The sequence below is a fragment of the Poecilia formosa genome, unplaced genomic scaffold, assembly GCF_000485575.1.
Source record: "Poecilia formosa unplaced genomic scaffold, Poecilia_formosa-5.1.2 Scaffold256, whole genome shotgun sequence".
Taxonomy (NCBI): Eukaryota; Metazoa; Chordata; class Actinopteri; order Cyprinodontiformes; family Poeciliidae; genus Poecilia; species Poecilia formosa.
Window position 1 is genome coordinate 628,876 of NW_006800195.1, and position 20,936 is coordinate 649,811.

Here is a 20,936-nt window from a genome sequence, read left to right on the forward strand (position 1 = left end):
TGACTTAGGTCAGCCACAGTTTAAGGAATTTGTTAAGCTTCCCTCTGTAAAGAGAAACCAAGAACATTTACAAGAACTCATTTATCCCAGCAATCTCTGACGTTATTGTGGTTTTGTTCCTATTATGTGTTGTGGGTGTTTTATGGGTTTTTTTTAACCACCATGTGAAGTCAGAGGCAAATTTCCACATCTGTGGACAATAAAGACTATAATTATTATTAATTAAAAATGGGTAAAAGTTACAACTTTTTTCTCTTTAAATTGTTGAACAGTGAGTAGAACGTTGCAGATGTTTCGAGTTATTGAAGAGTTGGCTGAATAAACACCTGCATTTGGAAACATCAGTGGATGGATGCACCATTTAAGAGTATATATGGGCTAAAGACTCTAAATATAATCTAATATTTTATGCTTCCATCATAACTCGATGGTGGGAAATACACCGATCATGTTCTATTACTTTTCAAGACTTTGTAGGAACCCTGAGAGACACACAGTTCACCAGAAAACAGATCGGTTTTACATCCAGGCTGATTCAGACTTATGCCAACAACATCAAATGCAGTTTGTTTTTGTTTTTTTCTCTCTACAGAACAGAAACCAAAGCTGCGTTTAAGAATTGACCCATATTATTGTGCAGCCGACAGCAACCAGCTGGTTTGAACCGCCTGACCTCCAGCAACTCGACCAATGGTTTCCTTGTGTTAGTTTGGACATAACACATCCTCTCCGGCTCCACTCAGGATTACAAATGACCTCATTTACCTCTCACACACATACACACATCTGCACAAAAATCCAAAGGGAAGACGTAAGAGGGAAGAGAAAGATCTGGAAACGCTGACTTCACTCTGACAGGACATGGAAACACTGTGCCGTCAATTGACGTGTGTGCGTTTACCCCTCGTTGAGAGCCATGGCAGTTGGTGCAGGTTCCTTTAAGGGAGACAAACGAGTTCTGGCTGACCTCGTAAATGGACTGGGCCTTACAGGACACACACTCCAGATACACCATAGGAATGTCGCCGCTCTGCACAAGCACCTGTTTCAAATCCAGAGCGATCGCAGTCAGAAAATTTGATTTATCAAAACACAGATTTTCTACTTTTACGTTGAAAAAGGTTCATATTTTATGGAGGACCACTCGTACCATAATTAGGAATGGATGAGTCAGAAATAAATTAGAGTGTCATTAAACGCAACAAAACAATGAAAAGATTTACATAGCAATTGATCAATTAATTAGGTTTAAATGTATGTTTCTATTTCAATTTTTAAGTTTCCTAATTTATTTCTGTGCTTCTATGCTTATTTTTTATTTAGACCAACAGCTTCCAGTCACTTTTTTCTTGAATGGTATAGTTTTCTTTTTGTTTATTTATCACAGACCCTTTTTTCTTCCATATTAATTGCCACCTAAATACATTTAAAATGTGTTTTTCACCCCTAAACATATAATTTTACTCTTCTTTTATCTCTTAAACATCGATATATTTTCTCCTCTTTTATACTTCTTTAGGATTTTTTTTTAACCAAACAGATTTCACTAAACATAATTATTTCCATCTTTCTTTTTTACATTTCTTGCTCAGGTATTGTTTTATATGGCAGGATTGGTCCTCCGTATATATTGATCACTCATCACAGCATAAAAATAAAACTGATGCTTCTTGGCGTGGGGGACGTTTTGCGCGGACTCACAGTCTGAGTAGTGGACTCTGGTGCCATGCCGTCTTTGCTGATGGTTAGTTTGAAGGTGTACTCCACGCCTGCCTCCAGCTCCGAGCCGGAGACTCCCAACACCGGATCCGTACCGAGGCTGAAGTGCAGGCTGGAGCAGTGCTCCGGACCCTGGGAGCAGAAGATGGCTTCGTTACGTTTGTTTCAATACAAACAGGAGCTCCGACTGGGATAAGGTAACACTCTCCAAGAGTACAGACAAGGCGAGAGAAGAGGCAGAATTATGGATTGAGAAATAACGGTTTGACTTGATGTACTGAAACTCCCTGAGCCGCGCCTGGGGTGTGTTTGCGCCTGCGTGCGAATGTGCGCGATACTGTTGATGTGGACTGTGTAATTGTCAGGGGTGGGGAGCAAAAGCACGGGCTGAGGAATGCTGAGTTTTATCTCTAAACAGTTATGTAACCCTTTAAATGCCTGATCCAGAGAGCAGCGCGCACAAATTCACAACTCTACAAGAAAGCACATTCACTGGTGTAAAACTGATTGAACACTTGACCCGTTAAGTGTTCACAACATCTAAAAATGAGACACAGTAGCTACGTGATGGACACGTAGCTCCACTCTGCTGGACCCACCCTTCTCATTTTCTGCTGCTGAAGCCTAATGCGTCACGGCAACCTCCGGCAGGGCAGCAATGAATGTAAAAAACACAAAATCAACACAAACCCCTTCAACAGTGGACATTTAAGAGATGCGCTGACAGATATTTTCTCCGTTTGACGTCAATGCTGCTTTGCAGGGAGCAGCTTACCGGAGACACGCTTTGCCGCACGTCACAGCTCTGCTTTGTTATTCTTCATACTTAGAAGCTAAAGTTAAATAAAAGTTTAACTTGTTTGACAATTCAAGTCTGTTGTTTCTGTGGCTTAAGTTAAAGATTCAAAGCACAGAGAGATGCCAGAATAAATTTACTGCGCATTAATTCAACGCACCTTTTACATGTACAAAGCTCCCGTTTATACTGTGAAATATTAACTGTGTTTTAATGTAACAGATTTTCAATTAATAGCAGTCACACTGAGGAATATACTCTTATACTTGAAGTTCATCACTAAAGTTAAATAACCAAAATACCAGTGGAAATGATTAGAGGAAGATTTCCGTAAATGTTTATAAAGAATTTTCCTTTGACTGAGAACGATCTGAAACGTTTTTGTCATGCCATTTCATTATCAAAATGTAATTAAGAACTGGATACAGCTTTAACATTATTTAAGAAATTTATTTTAAGTCTAAAGCTGAAAGGAATAGTTTAGTTTATTTAATGATTATTTTCCAACGAAACTTACGTTGCAGTCCGGACCTGGACACTTCCACCGAGATGCAACAAATATACATAATTACTCAACTTTGTCACCAAGGTCAACACATTTTTATGCTGATTTTTTTTTAAAAAAAAGAAAAGAATACCTTTTAAAACTTTAGAGGATTTTTGTAATTTTAGTACTTTAGTTTCGATTGGTCAAAATGCTGCCTGTTGCAGTTACAAAAGATGTTTAAGTGAAGTCTAATTATTGGAGGTTCACCTTTTTTCAGAGCTAAATCAAGTAATTTACAAAAATGTGTGTATGTTGACCACATGATGTCGCTACAAGTTAAACAATCTGAAGTCTCATGAATTTATTCTCTTTAGTTGTGTGAAACTTTGGTGTTTCACACAACTAAAAAATAAGATGAATGTACGAAAGGAAAGCATTTGCCAGGTGAACAACGGGCAGCAGAAGAGATGGATGAAAGAAAACAAACAAAATCTTACCAAGTGTTTTTGGTTTAGTTTATAATATCTTAGTACACTTGAATTAAGACAGATCTAACTTAAAGGTAACTTTTCAGTGAGATATATGAGCTTGTTTTAAGCCAATAATTCCTTAATATTGATAAAAAAAAACTAGTTTCACTGGCAGATTATTTAACATATAACATCAAAAAATTATCTTGTTATAAGTGAAATCATCTGCCAGTGGAACCATTTAAAACAAGCTTCTATATCTTGTCGAAAAGTTACCTGTAAGCTAGTTTTGTCTTATTTCAAATGTACTAAGATATTTGCACTTGAACTAGACCAAAAACTCTTGCTCATAGCTTTCGCTGTGTTCGTTAATTAGCACTCTTCCAGCACGTCAGACGTGTCGGTAAGATACCTTAGAGGTGCTTTCACACTCCCAGAGGTAACGCAGCAGAGACTGGTTGTCTAGGTCCATGTTGGGGTCGTAGGATTGCTCTGCACTGAGCTGCAGGTCCCGTGTCCTGGACCACACCCGGCGGGTTCCTCCTTCAATAATGGGCTTCAACCTGATAAGAAAGATGAATTAAAATGTCAGTAAACCAGCGGACAAGCTGCAAACGTGTTGCTGCAGGAGTGATGGGAAATTGTTAATTTCAACAGATGAATATGTGTATTGCATGGATGTGGTTTGGTAAGGAATTTAAGTTAATTTGCTATATGTGTGTTTTAGGTATTCACTTTTAAAGTGTCCTGCGATCAAGAAAGCCAAAAGAGCATCATCAAGCCACAGAGCCAAGCTCGTCTCTCTTTCATGCAGATTTTGTTCTCTGTAAGAACCGAAAAAGCACAAACTTGAATCGTGTGATTTTGTACTCACTTAGCAGTCATTATACTGAGCTGCAGACAGGCAGCTTTCCGTAGCGGCACGCCTTCGTACGACAGAGAGAACACTAAGCAGTAGTTCCCTGCTGCCAAAGCCATCTTTGGCAGCTGCAGCTGTAGCCGCCGCACATCCACCTCCACAGGCAGGCGGACGGCTCGGCTGGGAGGAAACCGAGACTCCGGCGCGGGAGGTAAAGGTCTCTCTTTCATTAATTTGTCTTCGCAGGTCAACTTGGAGAACACCTGCCAGAGGTACTGAACTCCGTAGCGCACGCAGCCCTTCAAGTCCATGCTGGCTTCCACTGAAATGGGCTGGGAGCGCCAGACCACCAGGCGGGACTGAGAGATCTGCACTTCTGGCTCCTCGCACTCCAGTACTCTGATGTTTACCTCCACCTCGGCCAAAACCAAGCTCACCAGGTTGCTGCAGTTCACCTGGCAGGGGACAGGCAGGCATGACAGGATGTAAGGTTTTTACCATTCAGTAGCCGTGAAATCAATGACTTTCTAAAAGGACCTTGAGAAAATATTCAAATGTTGACGTTATGGATGCAAGTTATCGATTAATGAGTTAATGTAACGTTAACTGATCCTATGATTAATCAATAAGTGGTTGTTAAAAACCTTAGTTTTCTCTCCAAGAGGGCCGATTGTCTTTCCAGTAACTTTTTAAATGAGAAGTTGATTCTGCTCCGTCAAGCTTTGTTTTTATTTTAAAACAGAACAACATGAGGTGTATTTTGAATCCCACAGCGGACTCTGTTTGGACTGTTTCCAATTTGAGCAGGAGCTGACAGAACAGGCAAAAGTTTCCATCTGAATGTGTCATTAGCAACTTAGAGTTCCTACCTGGTAAAACAGATACCATCACATCATGGTCAAAAAAAGGTCTCAAGACATACTGGACTTTGTTGAAAGAGGACAAAGTGACAAGATCCCAGGACTCTGGGGATACATTTGTAATCCAAATTTATCCCCAGTTTAGATGCTTACAAATCGGAAACGTTTTGGGGAAGAAAAAAATAAGCAAAAAGTTTCTAATATCAGTGAAGACACTTTTGATATTGTCAAAAATGCGTATAAGAACATACAATTTCTATGCTACATCTCTAAGCTATATTTGGTAATCACTGCAAATTTTACAGGTAACTAAAACAGTGCATATAAAAGCAAAATGGAAACAAAGGGCAATGTGACGTCAAGTACATGGAATCTGTGTAGACAGTGGAGCACAACAGGCGCCCCCTGCTGGAGGGAATTCAGCTGGAAGAATATGATCCGCTACTTTTGCACACTGGCCCAAAAGACTAAATAATCATGTCGGGCCAACTTGTTGGAGACTCTGTGGATCTACATGAGCAAATCACTTTCACATTTTTTGGGATTGAGCTCATGTGGTTTCATTTTGGAGAGAAATACACAAAGTCCTGGAGGCAGTCTTCAAAAGGAAAATTCAATTTGTGGTTCTATCTATGGGTAGCTTGGATGGACCAGGATTACAAAATTTCTAGATAAAGATAAATTTCTACTTAGAGTGCTATTTGTTTAAGCAAATAATAAATAGCCAATTTTGAGTTAAACCACAACTCAAAAATGGTTTAAGAAGGAAACTTCAAAGATAAATGAGTGGGTTGATTTGACACTGTTTTCATAATCGAATGAATATTCTTTAGACTGAATAAAGAAAGGCATAGCTTTTGAAAACTATGTTGGTGACTGACTGAATTATCAAACCTGATTTTGTGTAATTATCTAACTTTGCATAGATTTTATTCTTTTCCTCCTGGTGATGTTGCAGTTTCTCTACTCAAGTTAATTTGTGATGTACAAAACCTAAAAATCAATTCAATATAAATGACATTGATTCATTTTCCTTCCCCTTCACAATCCGGTCCTACTTTGTCAGTAAAATCCCCCAAAATTCAATTATGTTTGTGGCTGTAAGGTGACAAAATGTGGAGAGGATTATGGGGTTTGAATTTATTAAATTTTTTTTGTCTTTCTTATTTCAGTGATCGATGGAGAGATAACATAGAGATGTACATACTTGGACCAGATAATTTCCTGGATGACTGTAGCGCACAGTGGTGGCGGTGGTCTTGGTGGCAACTCTCACAGAACCGTCCCCAAAGTCCCAGAGGCAGTCCACTGGGCTGGACGTGGGCGTAGTATGGGCCATTAAAGTGATTGTCTTGTTGACAAAAGTATCCTGCGGCACCGCGTACAGCTCGGCGGAGCTCATCCGGTTCTGCACTTGTATGTACTCGGTGATGTTTTGATCTTGCACGTTGTTTACAGCCCTCAGAAAGATGATCAACAGGCCTGGCTTGTCTGCAGTGAAGTGTACCTGAGGTCGTTGAGATAAAAGTCAACATTCTGGCGGGTTGACTGTGCTGTTTCTGACACTAATTTTAAAATCTGAGAATGCTTCAAGTGTGAGGAGTCAAACCTGTTTGCCCACAACTGTGTCCTTCTTTTGATTCAGATCAAACGTCCACACGAAACTAACGGGATCCCCCTTCTCGATGTTGGCCGTGTACGACTTTGTCTCGCCCACAGAGATGGCTTTGGTGACTCCCTGGATGGAAAGCCCACTCACCGGCTCCACAACTTCTATATGAAGTTTGTAATTATGACAGGATACCTGATGTGTCAAAAAGAAATAGAAATACTTTACTTTGAGTCATTGTCCGTTAGACTCACAAACAAGAGGAGCTTTCACAACATTTTGAACTAATGGTTATATGAAGAGGGAAGGAAACAAACATGGACAGCAAGAAAAGAAGGAAGAAAGAAAGAAAGGACAGCAGGAAGAAAATAAGGAAGTAAACAAGGACAGAAGGAAAGAAGACAAAAAGGAAGGGAGTAAACGTCACAAGCTGAACTGAAATTTCCTCCTGCAGCTGAAAATGAAAATGTTCAAATAGTCACAAGCATGAAGTCTGACAACCAAAATTTGGTGCTGTTAAATCTGATCATGTCCTCATTTCTGGTTTTGCTTTCATATCATCCAATAAATATTACTGTCAGCAAAAATAACCAAAGCGTACACAAGACCTTCAACGTGACGCGACAGGGAAGCTCTCCAAACCAACGTGACACTATGCGAAAATGTAACTGAGTCCTTTGTTAAATTATGAATCAATTACAATGATTGACCTCCTTTCTAAAAAAGATGAGTTACATTTTACTAGCCGTCACCAGCCCTAGCTACTGGAATCAGGAAATCACTCAAATTGAATCTGAAGTTGGATTATCAAAAATAATCCTATACAAAATATAAATCCAAAGTATCTTCAAATAACAGGCTTGTAGCTGTTGATCAGATGGGAAGCAGGTGTTTGCCATCAATTGGTGAGAATGTGTTGTCAGTGGAAATTATGAGAAGAACAGAAACCAAACAACGTCAAAGAGAGTCAGGGTCACGGCACAACAAAGAGAAACCCACAGTTTACTTAATCCACATGCAGTTTATCTGAAACAGACCTGTCGTTCTTCTTTTTCACGCCTCCATTAAGTTCAACTTTCCCAATGCTACTTTTACATGAAGTTTTGCTTAATGCAAACTTTGAAGTGAACAACTCTGGCTGAAGTACTGTAGATGATGTAAAATGTGGAAAAATGTTAACTGGAGATGTTCTCATCTTATCCCAGCGCTTTCACTCTTTACAATGATGTTCACAGAAGACGAGAGACTGGATTGGCTGGTGCAGCAGGTAAAAGTCTTTTCAATGAGAATCCTAATTAACAGCAGGAGGAACCTGATTTTCCACAGACTGTGCAGAGTTAGTCTCTCCCCCACTTGTTCCTGAATACTACTGATGAGGTGGTTGAAGAAGGCTTTATGTTTTCTGATATGCACAGAAAGACCTAATTTGTATAACTCACTGGCAAGGTGTGGGGAATAAAGGAGCCCCACCTATCACCTTTATCAAGGTACTGAAGTTTGGAAAGTACAGTTAATGAAACGTTATGTTCTATTTTGCCACAGGGATATGGGTGGGACTTGTAAATTACAATAAATGTATTATTGGACTGCTTAGATGCCTCTGAAATTACTTGGATCTAATAAGGACAAAAAAGTCTATTCTGGAACAATTACAATGTCAGCATTACTTAAGACTCAACAAACTATCTTGGAATGATGCAATACGTTTGGTACTTCTGTGATAAGATCCAAGGCAAGCTCTTAAAGATTTTTCTAAAGATTTGAGAACAGGTATGTTTTCAACAAACCAATCTATGTTTCCATTACCTTGTTGCATCCCTGCAGATTCACGTAGTAAGTGTCCACCTTGCTGAAGGCGTGAGTGTAGGTTTTGTTTGGCTCCGGGTTGATTTCTGCATCAGGGCTGAAGGTGAGGGTCAGACTGACGTTCGTACCCCCTATCAGAAGAGGTGTGAACTCCACCTTTTCGTTAACTGCCGCATAGTCCTTACTCGCTTTCAGTTCCACTTTAATCCTGTCCTGAAAAAAGAACTCCCTCGAAAAGGCCTCAGTGCTGACGTCGTTGGTGGCGTTCAGAGTAACGGTGACTGTTTTAGGCTCAGAAAAATTGAGAAAAGTTTGCCTTTCTGATTTAGTAGTTCCTTCCACCAGCCACGTCCACCTCACATCAGTTCCCGTCTTCACCTCCCCCTCCAATTTGATGCCAACTCCTGTTTCAACATGATTCCGGTTATTGTCATCGGATCTTGAGAAGCTTAAGCCAGAAATTATATCTTGGACGTCGACGGTCTTTGACTTATTCGTTGATCTAACTTTATTGAACACCTCCACTGAAACTTCTTTTCGACCTGGACTGTCGAAGGTGTAGGCCAACCAGGGCTCGGTCGACGGCTGATTCTTTCCATTCACAGACCACCGATACTGTAGATCTGAACCTGTCATGACCTCGACTGTCAGGTTTGTTGACGCTCCAGTGGCAACTGGGTTGTTGCTGATCTTTAGGTCGACACCAGAAGGTGGTTCAAAAAAGTAGATGGTTTTGTTGACCAAAAGATGACCCAGGAGGTTCTCCGCTCGTAGAAAGATGTTACAGGGACCTGGCTTCGAGAAATTCAGCTCCACCATTTTCCCACTTGTGTTGAATGAGCTCACGGTATCCTGCTCTCTGACAACGTTCCAGCTAAATGTCATGTTGGTGCCCTCCTTCAATCCCGCCTGAAGGTGAAGAACGCTGTTTGTTGCATAGCAACAGCTTTCCAGCGCTGCGCTTCCGCCTCCTTTGATGTCCTCTGCCAAAATCTGCAGGCCCTCCAGCTTCCGTTGGACAAACAGGGAGATGCTTGCATTTGCTGTTCCCACGCCATTCTTCGCTATCACAATGATGTTGAAGGTGCCAATGGAGCGAAAGGTGTAGAACATTTTGTTGGTCCCTGGGATCGGGGTGCAGCGGTCACACAGAATCCAGGAGTAGTCTACACTGTCTCCATCCTCCTTGTAGGCCTCAAAGTCGACCGAGTCATTCAAGGGGACATTTACTAAGCTAGCGTTCACTTTCAGTCTTAAAATCGGCGCAAACACAGAAACCAGTAGAAAAGTCTCATTCTGACTAACACTGTTGGCAGCTTTCAGTGTGATGTTGTACTTCCCAGAGATGTTGAATGTAAGGGAGATACTCTGGCCAGTAAGCACTTGCTCATCTCCAAAACTCCACGTGTAAGTAACATCGGAGGCCAGGGAAGAGGATGTGAAAGTGTAGGGAGCTCCTCGTGTCAAGTTGTTGTGCTTTGTCCCATTGTGACGAATCAAGATCGGTCCAATGGGAACCAGAACGTCAATGGCAACACTCGCGTTATTGGCAGAGATGTTGTTGAAAACATGAACAGTTATCACATAGTGACCTGACTTTTTATACTTTGCTACATTTCCAGAGCTGTGGGTGAAAAATGGATCCTCCCCTTTACCAAAGTCCCACTGGTAGCTGTAATTGAACTCTGGCTCAGCAGTCACTTTGAGATGTACTTCTTCTCCAACTGCGTAGTGTGATTTTTCAGGGAAGATGCTGACATTAGTCACAGCTGGCTGCACACACACCCAGTTGAAGAAATTGGCCTTGGTGGCTTTGTTGACTCCACTGGAGAGAAGCAGAGAGAGGTGGTAGTTCCCATTCTGCTGGTAGGTGTGTGAGACGCTGGAGTTGCCCTGAACCGTCTCATTGGGGCTCCCGTCCCCAAAACTCCAATTGTAATGGTGAATCGTTGCATTGCCGGATACCCAGGCCTGAAAATTGACTTTGGTCCGCTCCTGGACACATCCTGAAGGCTCCATCCTAATGACTTGGAAGACGTACACGTGAACGGAGAGGGGCATCCAGCCAAAGCTCACTGCGTTCATTGCGGTCACATTCACCGTGTAGTTGCCCTCTTTGACGTAGTTGTGCGATATGTTAGGCTGTGATGTGATTATAGGGTCGGTGCCGTCCCCCATGGAGAAAATCCATGTGATGTTGTTACCAGAACTGAGCTGTGCCCACACCTTGGTGGGGCTTTGGAGCTCTGTGGGAGAGGAGCTTTTGGCTGTCAGACCCTCGATCTCCTCGTAGACAAATATCTCTGCACAGGTCGACGTGAAGCTGATGGTGTTGTTCACTGACACACAGACGTTGAAGTTGCCGCTCTGTGCGAAGGTGTGTGGCACCCGGCGACCTTTGAGGGCGGTGCCATCCCCAAAGTTCCAATCGTAGTGAATACCATACGGCGAAGGCAGAGGGTGGGCCTCAAAGAAGGACGACTGGCCCAAAAGCACGAACTGTCGCTCTGTTTGTATGTCGACATGAGTCAGGATGCTGTAAACACTCATGTTGATGCTCTGGCTGATGTTGTCATAGCGATTGGATACGGATACCTGCGCTGTGTAGATACCTGTACACAAAGAGGGAAACACAAGAGAATGAGCTGGACGATAAGTTGATAACAGTATATATCACAATAGATAATTGATATTGATATTAATAGGAAATATGTCCAACAATAATTTCAATGGGCTCCAATCCAGAACCGCACAGCATTCTGGGGGATGTAGGCAGAGGAAAGGATTCAGACTTTCAACCTCTCACAGCCAACTAAGCAAGCTTGGTGGCATCGACTCACTCACTCACTTTTTTGGTTTCCTAGCAACAACTAGGTAACCAAAGTAACTTGCACCGCAGCGGCTTAAGGTTTCGCCACAGTACCTCATAAATGCTTAAAAATAAAAGTGTGAAGTGTAAATTGTAGGTAAAACAGGAAAGGTCACACCAACAGTTTGGCAGTATTTCTGATATTTCTAAACAAAAAACTAATCAATAGTTGCCAATAGACTGGTATGAAATCGTTATATCATAATACATTTTATGGCCTTAGGGACCCGCTCTAAGTAAAATGCTGTGAAGGACAATTTCTGCTGGTTTATCTTTACCACCAAAAAATGTACACTGACAATAAACGTCCAGTAATGATGTATGGATTTACAATCCAGGACTCATGGGTTCTACTGTAAAGGTAAACAATTTTATAAAGAGCAATTTTATAAAACTACGCAAATTGATAAGAAAACAAACAAAAAACAAATGGATATACTAAAAATAAGTTTTCAGTTTTTATGGTATATGTGATGTCATCAGAGGGATGGAAATATGAAAACCTTTGTTTTGTTTTGCTTTACACATGTAGGTTTCAGTTAAAGTAAAGCCAATTCACATCAAAAACTGATCACAGCATGTTGGTCAAACACTATCTAAAAGTAATCCTTCAGCTCAAGCTGTGCTAATTTATCTGACAGGTTCAGGAAGGAGGCCGTACCTGGCTGAGAGTAGATATAGGTGATGTTTTTGCTCAAGAGGACTTGGTTAGGGGAGTCTTTACAGAGGAGAGACGGAGAATATGGAGGCTTTGCCTCAAATTCCTCGTATCCACCGTCACCAAAGGACCATCTGCAGAAGAAAAGAGTCAATGAAAGGTCAACAAGAGAGGATCTACTTTTTCTCTCCGCTTGATGCCTAAAGTTTCACAATGCGAGTGACGGGTTGGGTACACAAAAATATACACGCTGGACTGGAAAATGTGAATCGTTTCTTAAAAAGGGTTCAATGGAGGGTTTGGAAAAGAAGAAACGGAAAGCTAAAAACTTGAAGGCTCTTTAGACTAAGAAGATAGGAGTGGATCAGGGGTTGGGGGGCAGGGAGAAGAGCAAAAAGGCTAGGAAGGGGAAAAAAGGAGTACTGGGGAAACAGTTGCACAGAGAGGAAAATTCTTGTCAGCAATCTTCCCTGACCACACGGTTATAAATTTAAAGCTGTTTCAACTGCTGTGGTGCTGTTATGGCATACAGGAAGCTCAAAGCTGAGAAATGAAAGGAAAAAGAGACAGATTGAGAAGATGGACAGCTTTATTACTTCATAAGCAGTGAAAGATAAACAGAATATCACCGGGTATATATCTGAAAAGCTGTGGATTACTAATTCAGTGACCCTCTGACCCTTCTCCAATGATTCGTACCGGAATGTGGCTGGCACCGACATGTCCACGAGCACAGAGGTGGTGAGTGTCTGATTGGACCCCTGAGGAACCACATCCGGCACCCCCTTGACTGTGAGGTTGGCCATCGGCTGCAGTCGATCCACAGTTATGTTGAAGTGCTTCGTCAGTGTGCTGACATGGTTTGAGGCCGTCACCTGGAAGAGATGCAGGACAGTTCATAGGAGTTTGTAGTCTGGAGCCATGTCCAACTTTAAGATTTACAAGATCAGGATATCGGCAGACTTCCACAAGTCAAGTGTAAGACTTTTTAAAACGGTTTTTATGCTGCCTTGAGTTACATTTAAGACTGTAAATATCATGGATTGTTGGGGGAACCTGCAGCATTAAAATCAAGCACAGCCAAAACTGAAAGGCCCGCTTTCTTAGCCTTCTCATTTGGCTCTCTTCAGCTTTAGCCTAGCTTAAAAGTTTTTTTGCATCTCTCCTCATATGTTTTGGCAACAGAAGTCAGCCAGAGGCAAAAATGAATGTTGTCCAGCCAACTGGCAATAAATTTGCACTTATCCAAGATGGACACAAATAAGCTACCATGGACATGCTAGCGGCTAGCTATCGGCAGCTGCAGCTGCGTGCGACTCAAATTTTTGCCTGACAGAAAAAAAAAAGCAACATTAAATACTCATGTCTCTACAAGACCTGTGAGAAACATGTTTGACTTATCTTTTTTAAATGAATTCAAGACATTTTAGACCTTGAGATTTTTTTTAAGGATGCCCAAACACCCTTGAGACTATGGTAAAACAAACAGGTAAATGTAATTTTCAAGCATGTCAGTAAGCTAACATTTACTGATCATTTAATGTCATTTGGAAAAAGTTATCCATCCAAGTTTGCTCAGCTAATTGTCTTGAGTCATTGACTTTTACAGAGGGGGAAAAAAACAAACTAAACCTTTCAGCATAGTCACTGTAACAGAAGCTGATTATTAATTGCGACTAAAACATACTGTGAGCTTGTAGATGGCAGCGTTCTGGTAGATCACGTTGAGAACACTGTTGAAGTAAGTGAAGTAGGGCTTATCATCCACAGTCCACTTGAATGTGGGATTAGAACCTTTAAGCACCGACGCAGTGTAGCTCTAAAACACAGACAGACGACACTAATGTTAACTACATACGGTACAAACAGCACCAAAGTTGGCCAAAAAAAAAAAAACATAAACGTACCACAACGGACTCCATCAGGACCCTGTGTTCTGGGTCTGGCTGCACCACTAGCCCTTCGAGTGGGTCTTCCAAGTGGACGACCAAAGGCAGGGTGGCTTCTGTCACATTATTATGCGCCTCCAGCTCCACCTGCACTTGGCCTCTCTGTTCCTCTTCTCCCAAACTCAGATCTAGCACCGCATACAAGACGGGTTCACAGGCTTCGGCTGCTGAACCCGACTTCCACCCGGTATCACAGACAGCCGGGCTGGACAAAACCTCAGCAGGGCATTTCGACTGGAAGGCCACAGTGACACTGCTGCCTCGTCGCGATACCCTCGTCTCGTAGGGGGACTGCACGCTGAGTACCAGCCTGGTGTCGTTGGGCTGCATGTAGACCGTGCCGTTGTTCAGAGGAGGGTGGAGGATCGTCAAACCGAGGGGAGGTACGACTCTGAGCGGACAGGATGCTGAAGATGGGTATGATGGTTCAGTGGTGGAAACCTGTCGGCAAAGTTTGGCTCATTTATTGTGGCTCAAACCTCCAATATGTTTTATTTTTATTTTTTTTTACATATCTGTTAAAACTGTCACAATGTGGTGAAAATCTGTGAAAAAAATGTAACTCCTCTGCCTTTCCCCTGTGCTAATTACAGAACTAAACCACTTGGTCAGAAACAATCAATCTGAACCAGGAGGAGGGTGTGAGCGCTGTCAATCATGCTTGTGTTTACGCTCTGCTCACATCATTCCTCTTTCTCTCTGCTGCGCCAAAGCTTCTCCCCGTCAGCAGAACCTGCCATGAATGCTCAGGCTTTTTAGCATGGCCTTCGATGACAGTGGATAAATATTTTTCCTGAAACAGATTGTTTCTCCACCATTAGCTCAATGAGCAGCGAATACACGAGGTTGATTGACAGCGCTAAGATCTTTCTCTGATTAGTTGTGTTTGACCAGGAGCATAGCATTTCAGCAGACGGCAATAGTAGCATAAGCAGGACTTGGACCTTTTCACAGATTATCTGTCTTATAATGTCAGGACATAGTGACAGTTTTAATAAAAATGTAAAAACAAACAAAAAAAACCCATTTATTTTTATTAGAAAATAATACCACTTTAAACAGCACTAACAACAACACTATTATTTACTTAAAGATTGAGTTCTACAGCAATAAAAACTACAAATTCATGCACAAAAGGCTTTTCCCTTCAGGCCAAGAGTTCCTAAGTGGCCTCTCTTTTGCATGCATCATCTGTCAGATGCATGCTGGGAAATGGCATGAGAATTGATGACTTACCAGCAGGCTGTAGAGTCCAGGCTGGGGTAAACCAGCAGACAGCTGGGCTCCCTGCAGCTGGGTCCTGTTCTGTCCCACGTACAGCACTCTGATGCAGCAGCTTTCCTCCTCCAGCCAGCCGCCCTCACCATTCCTTATAAAATTCTCCACATTCAGATCTGGGAGATCTGCTGACTGTCTGGTGTCGTTCATCCAGAACCACTCGGACAAGTTCAGGGCTAGGACCGGCTGTCGCCACGGCGACTGCTGAGACGACTGACAATGAAGAAGAGCTGATGGGCCGCCGTCGTGCTGCAGAGCGATTACGTCGCCGGGTGAGACCAGGATGTCCTCCAGCTGGTCTTGTATCTGCTGCATAATCCAAGACAACAAAGTTACAGAGAGCAGAAAGGCGAATTGATCTTGATGGCAAAAACCCCCAAAAAACTCCTCCTCTCACCAATACACGCGCTGGTCCTGGTGAGAGAGTGAAGACAATTTCATTCTTTAAGGTGTACTGAGGCCTTGACGTTCCTGGTGGCAGGTGGTGACCCCGAGTGCAGTTAGTACAGGAGGACGGGTGGCATGGCTGGGACAGAACCAGGCAACGACCCTGGAAGGGACACCACTGCTGTGCCGGGGGGCACGATGGCGAATCTTTGATCAGTGTTTGACTGGGGACACAAACCGCCACCGGAGAACAAGCCGGACCGCCGCAACCTGAGACAGAACATTCATTTTGATCATTCTCCAGGGAACACACAAATACCATCTCACATTTATTTTATCATCTAAAATCAGACTTAGAAGGTCAAAAGTTTGGAAAAATCAGAAATCTGTCCCAAATCTCTGATCAGTGTGTCTCTGTTTTAATTGCACTGTTTTCTATTTGAATGGAATTGAATTCAGAAACTTAAAAATAAATATTTTTTTTCTGATCAGAGAACATGAACAACACATTAACAACAATCTTCCATGTAGAAGTTGTTACTATGGGAGAAAGACTCAAAATGAACCATTACCAGTAGGGGTTTAGAAGTGAACTTAGTGGAGGGACAAAAGCTGTAAGGAACTATTTAAAAACAACATACCAGCTGTTCAACTAGGTTTCCAGCACTGAGAGCCAGACCTCAGTGGATGCCGATCATTTCACTTCGTAGCTTTGGTCGTTTCTCAACCAATCTTCCAGGAAGCCTAAATGACTTACTGTTTTATTATTGAAAATTTTGGATTTGGAAAATGTTTGCAAATGTTTGGAAAAATCAGAGTCAGAGGAATTGGTCTACACTCTCAAGGAAAAACACATGGTGGCATCTCTTGGTAATGATAAATATGCTAAATGAGCTGAAAGTGCAAGTTGTTAAGATAATACTCTGAAGGAAGTTTAAAATGTGAACTCCAAATTATTTTGTCTTTGTTTTAAACAAGTCAGAAAGATTAGGAAAAACACATTAAACGTTTATTTTAATTTATTTGTTGTTATAAATTTACTTCGGAGTCAAAAACTAGAGATTTGAAATTTGTCACTGCGTGCACCTCTGCATGAATATTGTTGTAAGTGTGGCGATTGTTAAAGACTGAAGGCCTCACAAAGGAGAGGATCTTGTTTATTTGATCTCTCATTTTCCTCTCCGGTTTGACCATTTGCCTCCATTCACACACTTTCCCTGTCATTTACCGTAATGTCTTCAGACAGGGGGGTCAGTGTAAGAGAATATGTGTGTAATTGGAGGTGTGGGCTCAGGTGGTCTATGTGTGTGTGTGTGTGTGTGTGATTTTTAACCCCTGCTGGTAAACTCTGCAGGTCTTTTACATGTCCAGAGTACATGACTGTGTTTCTGTGGCTGACTCACTGGGCAGCAGCAGGTGCTGGCCAGGACATTTGGGTCTGAAGGTCTGGAATCTGATGTGGACTGTAGAGCTTTGCTCCTGGACGATGATCTCCAAAGACGACAGACGGCCAGCCTGAACAAAGCTCATCACAGGAAACATCAGCATCTGAGAGCGGGGGGAAAAAAACAATATAAATAAAGTAGACTTACAGTTTATTTTACCTCACAATTATGTACTAGTCAGGTGATCCAACAACTTGAAAACCGAAAGCCTTTCTGCTATAATACAGGGTTTTTGGAAGGGTTTTGTATGTATGTTAATATCTTGCTGGTGAGATAATCTGAAGTTTTATATCATTTTCTTTCAGCAAACTTATGCGCAAAATGTAAAAGCAAAGCAGGTCAAGCAATGGCTTTCCATCCCTTCTAAGACATGAACAAAAACCGGCCATAAGAAGGAGAGAAAGAGAAAATATTTGGACTGTTTTTGAGTTATTTTCAAGGGGCCTTTTCCATGTTAGTAGTCTGAATGATTTACAAAGGGCTGTTTTCATGTGCAGCCCCGTCTCAACTTTACACAAACCAACATGAACACAGTTAATAAATTGATTTTCAACCAGTTTCTGCACAAAAAAAGTTAAGAATGTACAAACATGTTTTCACTGAACATCTTTAAACGTGCACATTGGCTAAGCGCAATTTTAAATCAGCATTTGTTTTCATTGTGACTGTATACAAAATAGACTTCTTTTTGCGAGGGAAAGCAATACTTTTGGAAGGAATTACAAAAAGAAAAAAAATCTCCATGTCACCTAGGGGGCTTGAATAAGCTTTAAAATAATAACGTCTAAATAAACAGACATCCCTCTTTACCTCTATGACGCTGCTCAGAGACTGTGGAGCAGAGAGCAGAGTTGCTGGTAAATGGAATAACGGATGGTCGGAGGGAAAGACGGCCATTCCCAGCAGGTACACTCCGGCATCTGGAACGCGCACTGAAACAGGAAAAAAACAACAACAAAAAAAAAACAGAATAAAGAGTTATTTAATACCATTTAGATTCATTACACAGAGTGATTTCATGTGTTTACTTTTATTAAAACTCTTTAACATAAGGATAAGCCTCAAAAAGGTCATTGCTAGAGAAGCTGGTTGTTCAGAGTGCTGTGTCCAAGCATATTAATCAAAAAAAGTTGAGTGGAAGAAAAACGTGCAGTAGAAAAATGAGCTCAAACAGCAAGAGAAACCACAGAGGTTTCAAGAGGTTTGAGAGAAATTTACGAGGCACGGAGAGCAGCTGGAGGCAGTGCTTCCAGATCCACCACACGAAGACGAATCCAGGACATCGGGCCACAACTGTTACATTCTTTGTGCTAAAGTTACTCCAGAACCTATTAAAGCCCCATTAAAGCCGGGCTGCCTTAACATCTCAGCAGAGCCACAGACTGATTGCCTCCACACCAGCTGCACTGATGTAGTTTAGTACTTGAAATCTACTACTCTGTACTTAATAGACATAAAACACAAGATTCACATTTTGAATATAATTAGTAAAATAAAAATCGATTATATTCTAATTTACCGAAATACACTTGCATCTTCAGTTACTAAATATACTGAAAGTAATGTGATCCCAAAATTTTAGCCAAGTGATTTACTTAATTAAAAATATCGGTGGAAATATGAAGCATTGTCTGTTAGAGAAATGAAAACAATGCAGTACAGTACAGCGCAGTAGTTGCTCTATTTTACTAACCAGTTAGATTTGCTATAGAGATGCACAATTATAGAGCATTTTGGACACTGCTGAATTATGACAGCAGCAGCGTTTGAGCCTGAGCATAATTTAATTTTAATTGCTGCAAGCTTGGAAGCACACCAGCTTCACCAGTAAAGCTCAGTCACACTGGTTTCCTGGACAAGCAAGTCCAATCAGATACTCTGAGCAATTGTTCTTAGTTAGTTTTGCCAATCATCTAAATCTTTTTTCCCTTACAAACCTCATCATAATAATTAGGGATTTTATGCTCAAATTGCCAAATTCAAATTCGTCACTAAAGAGAGGCCGGCTTAAAAGAAATCAGAAACAAACGTTTGTTATTAGAAAGTCACAGAGACAAAAAACAAGAAAAAACACGAATGAAAAAAAAAAAAAACACAAGACTTGAATCATTTATTTCCTGAAGAGTGACACGAAGAAAGACGAACTGCTGAAAACAAATGACGCACCGTGAAAGACAGATAACTAGTGAAATCAGCTGCTAGCCACACACTCATACATCCACCTAAAGCATAACACAACTATCATGCTGTACACGTCCTGATTTCTATCCTACTGTATTTGAAATACTTTGAGGAAATACCAGTCAGAGTGAAACTTTTTCAGTTTAAAGTCTTCTTTGTTTTCGGTGACTCATTCACATTATGTGGCACACTTAGCATTCAGATTAAGTAAACATTTTGCACTTGGCACTTGGGAAGCAATCAAGTGTGCTCTCCATTTAATGGTTTTGCAACGAGCTCATTTCGTAGGAAACATTTTAAAAGCCCTTTCACATTTTGCTAAATGCCCACATGTTGAAGATTTAATATTACATTTATTTTAAGTGCAACATTTTTCTCATTTATTGCTACAATAGAGCCAGAAATGACAACAGCAATAGTCTTGTCACTTCCAGCAGAGTGAAATTTATTTTCAGTTTTCGGGTGCTTCAACTTGATGCATTAACGCCGCTCGTAGCGAGTGTGCAAACAGCGTTAGCATACGTGGGTAATAAAGGTGGAGCTGTTTTTGAAGTTGTTGTCCAACTGGAGCCAGTACAGTAACAACTTAATGCGTGTTATTGTCGGCCATTGTTGTTATTTATCTTCCCACTTCAGAACTGTACCAGGACGTTTGTTGAGTATCAACGGTCACATCTGGAAACATCAGATTCATATCAGATTTAGGACCACATGTCCAAGTTGTCTGGGTTCCATTTCTAAAATGAGACCTGAGAAGATCTGGAAAGATCAGATGGAGGTCAGACAACGGCAAAAAATAAAAAAATCTGATTCGGGTAACTTCAGGCTGCCTTAGAGTCCAAGGAAAACATGATGACACTTATTATGTTGAAAGTGGCGGAAATCAAAGCTCTCACACAAGGACCAATCTATACAATTTGTGCTCCAATTATGAGAGGAGCTTTAAGAAAGGCTGACCTACACTTAGATTGATTAGCTGTGATACTGAAGGCGCCTGCACAACCTAAAGATGTGGAAAATTCATATAATCAACCTTGCTGTTTGGTGCTTGAGGTGAAATTTGCATTTGTATTGAATGCGCCTTTTTGCATATGATCAGAGGGTGTGTGTGTGTGTGTGTGTGTGTGTGTGAGCGTACCGTGGGGGTTGTATTGGCAAACATAAGCCCTCTTGGAGTCGCAGAGGTGAGAGCTGGTCTGACCGCTCTGATCAAAGGACACGCACACGTTTCCGCCGGAGATGGACGAGCGCGGCTGCTGGCCCTCCTCCCCGTCCTGAGCCTCAGATCCGTTCACCCAGAGCAGCTTCCCCGGAGAGTCAACGTCACTCAAGCCCAGCCACACGCCTCGCTCCCTGGTGAAAAAATTACCAGAACATTTTCAAGAAGTCAAAAAAGAAAATCATGTGCATAGGAAAATTACAATAAAACGAGTCAAAAAAAAAATACATCATTGATTGCAAAGACTCACAAAAGAAGCTGCGAATTATGTTCCCACTTTTCAATCAATGACTGCTGCCGGAAAGGGGTGAAAGGAAGCTTTAATTGGACTTTAAGGGGATTGA

The 20,936-nt window shown here is 41.6% G+C and overlaps 1 protein-coding gene across 2 annotated transcripts in view; it reads right to left on the bottom strand.

Annotated features, from left to right (window-relative positions):
* Positions 1–260: 260 nt before the first annotated feature.
* Positions 261–20,936, bottom strand: part of LOC103150574 (polycystin-1) — a 60,157-nt gene continuing 39,481 nt past the window's right edge. For both annotated transcript variants that reach the window (XM_016680761.1, XM_016680762.1), the window contains exons 9-24: positions 20,512–20,726; positions 18,003–18,124; positions 17,151–17,295; positions 15,758–16,017; positions 15,319–15,669; positions 14,041–14,523; positions 13,821–13,952; positions 12,833–13,008; positions 12,137–12,267; positions 8,607–11,218; positions 6,801–6,995; positions 6,399–6,698; positions 4,347–4,786; positions 3,885–4,035; positions 1,702–1,851; positions 261–1,042 (exon numbers count right to left, since the gene is read on the bottom strand). In XM_016680761.1, the coding sequence (XP_016536247.1) occupies positions 758–1,042; positions 1,702–1,851; positions 3,885–4,035; positions 4,347–4,786; positions 6,399–6,698; positions 6,801–6,995; positions 8,607–11,218; positions 12,137–12,267; positions 12,833–13,008; positions 13,821–13,952; positions 14,041–14,523; positions 15,319–15,669; positions 15,758–16,017; positions 17,151–17,295; positions 18,003–18,124; positions 20,512–20,726 (6,148 nt within the window). In that variant the 3' untranslated portion in view covers positions 261–757. The remainder of the gene's footprint in view (positions 1,043–1,701; positions 1,852–3,884; positions 4,036–4,346; positions 4,787–6,398; positions 6,699–6,800; positions 6,996–8,606; positions 11,219–12,136; positions 12,268–12,832; positions 13,009–13,820; positions 13,953–14,040; positions 14,524–15,318; positions 15,670–15,757; positions 16,018–17,150; positions 17,296–18,002; positions 18,125–20,511; positions 20,727–20,936) is intronic.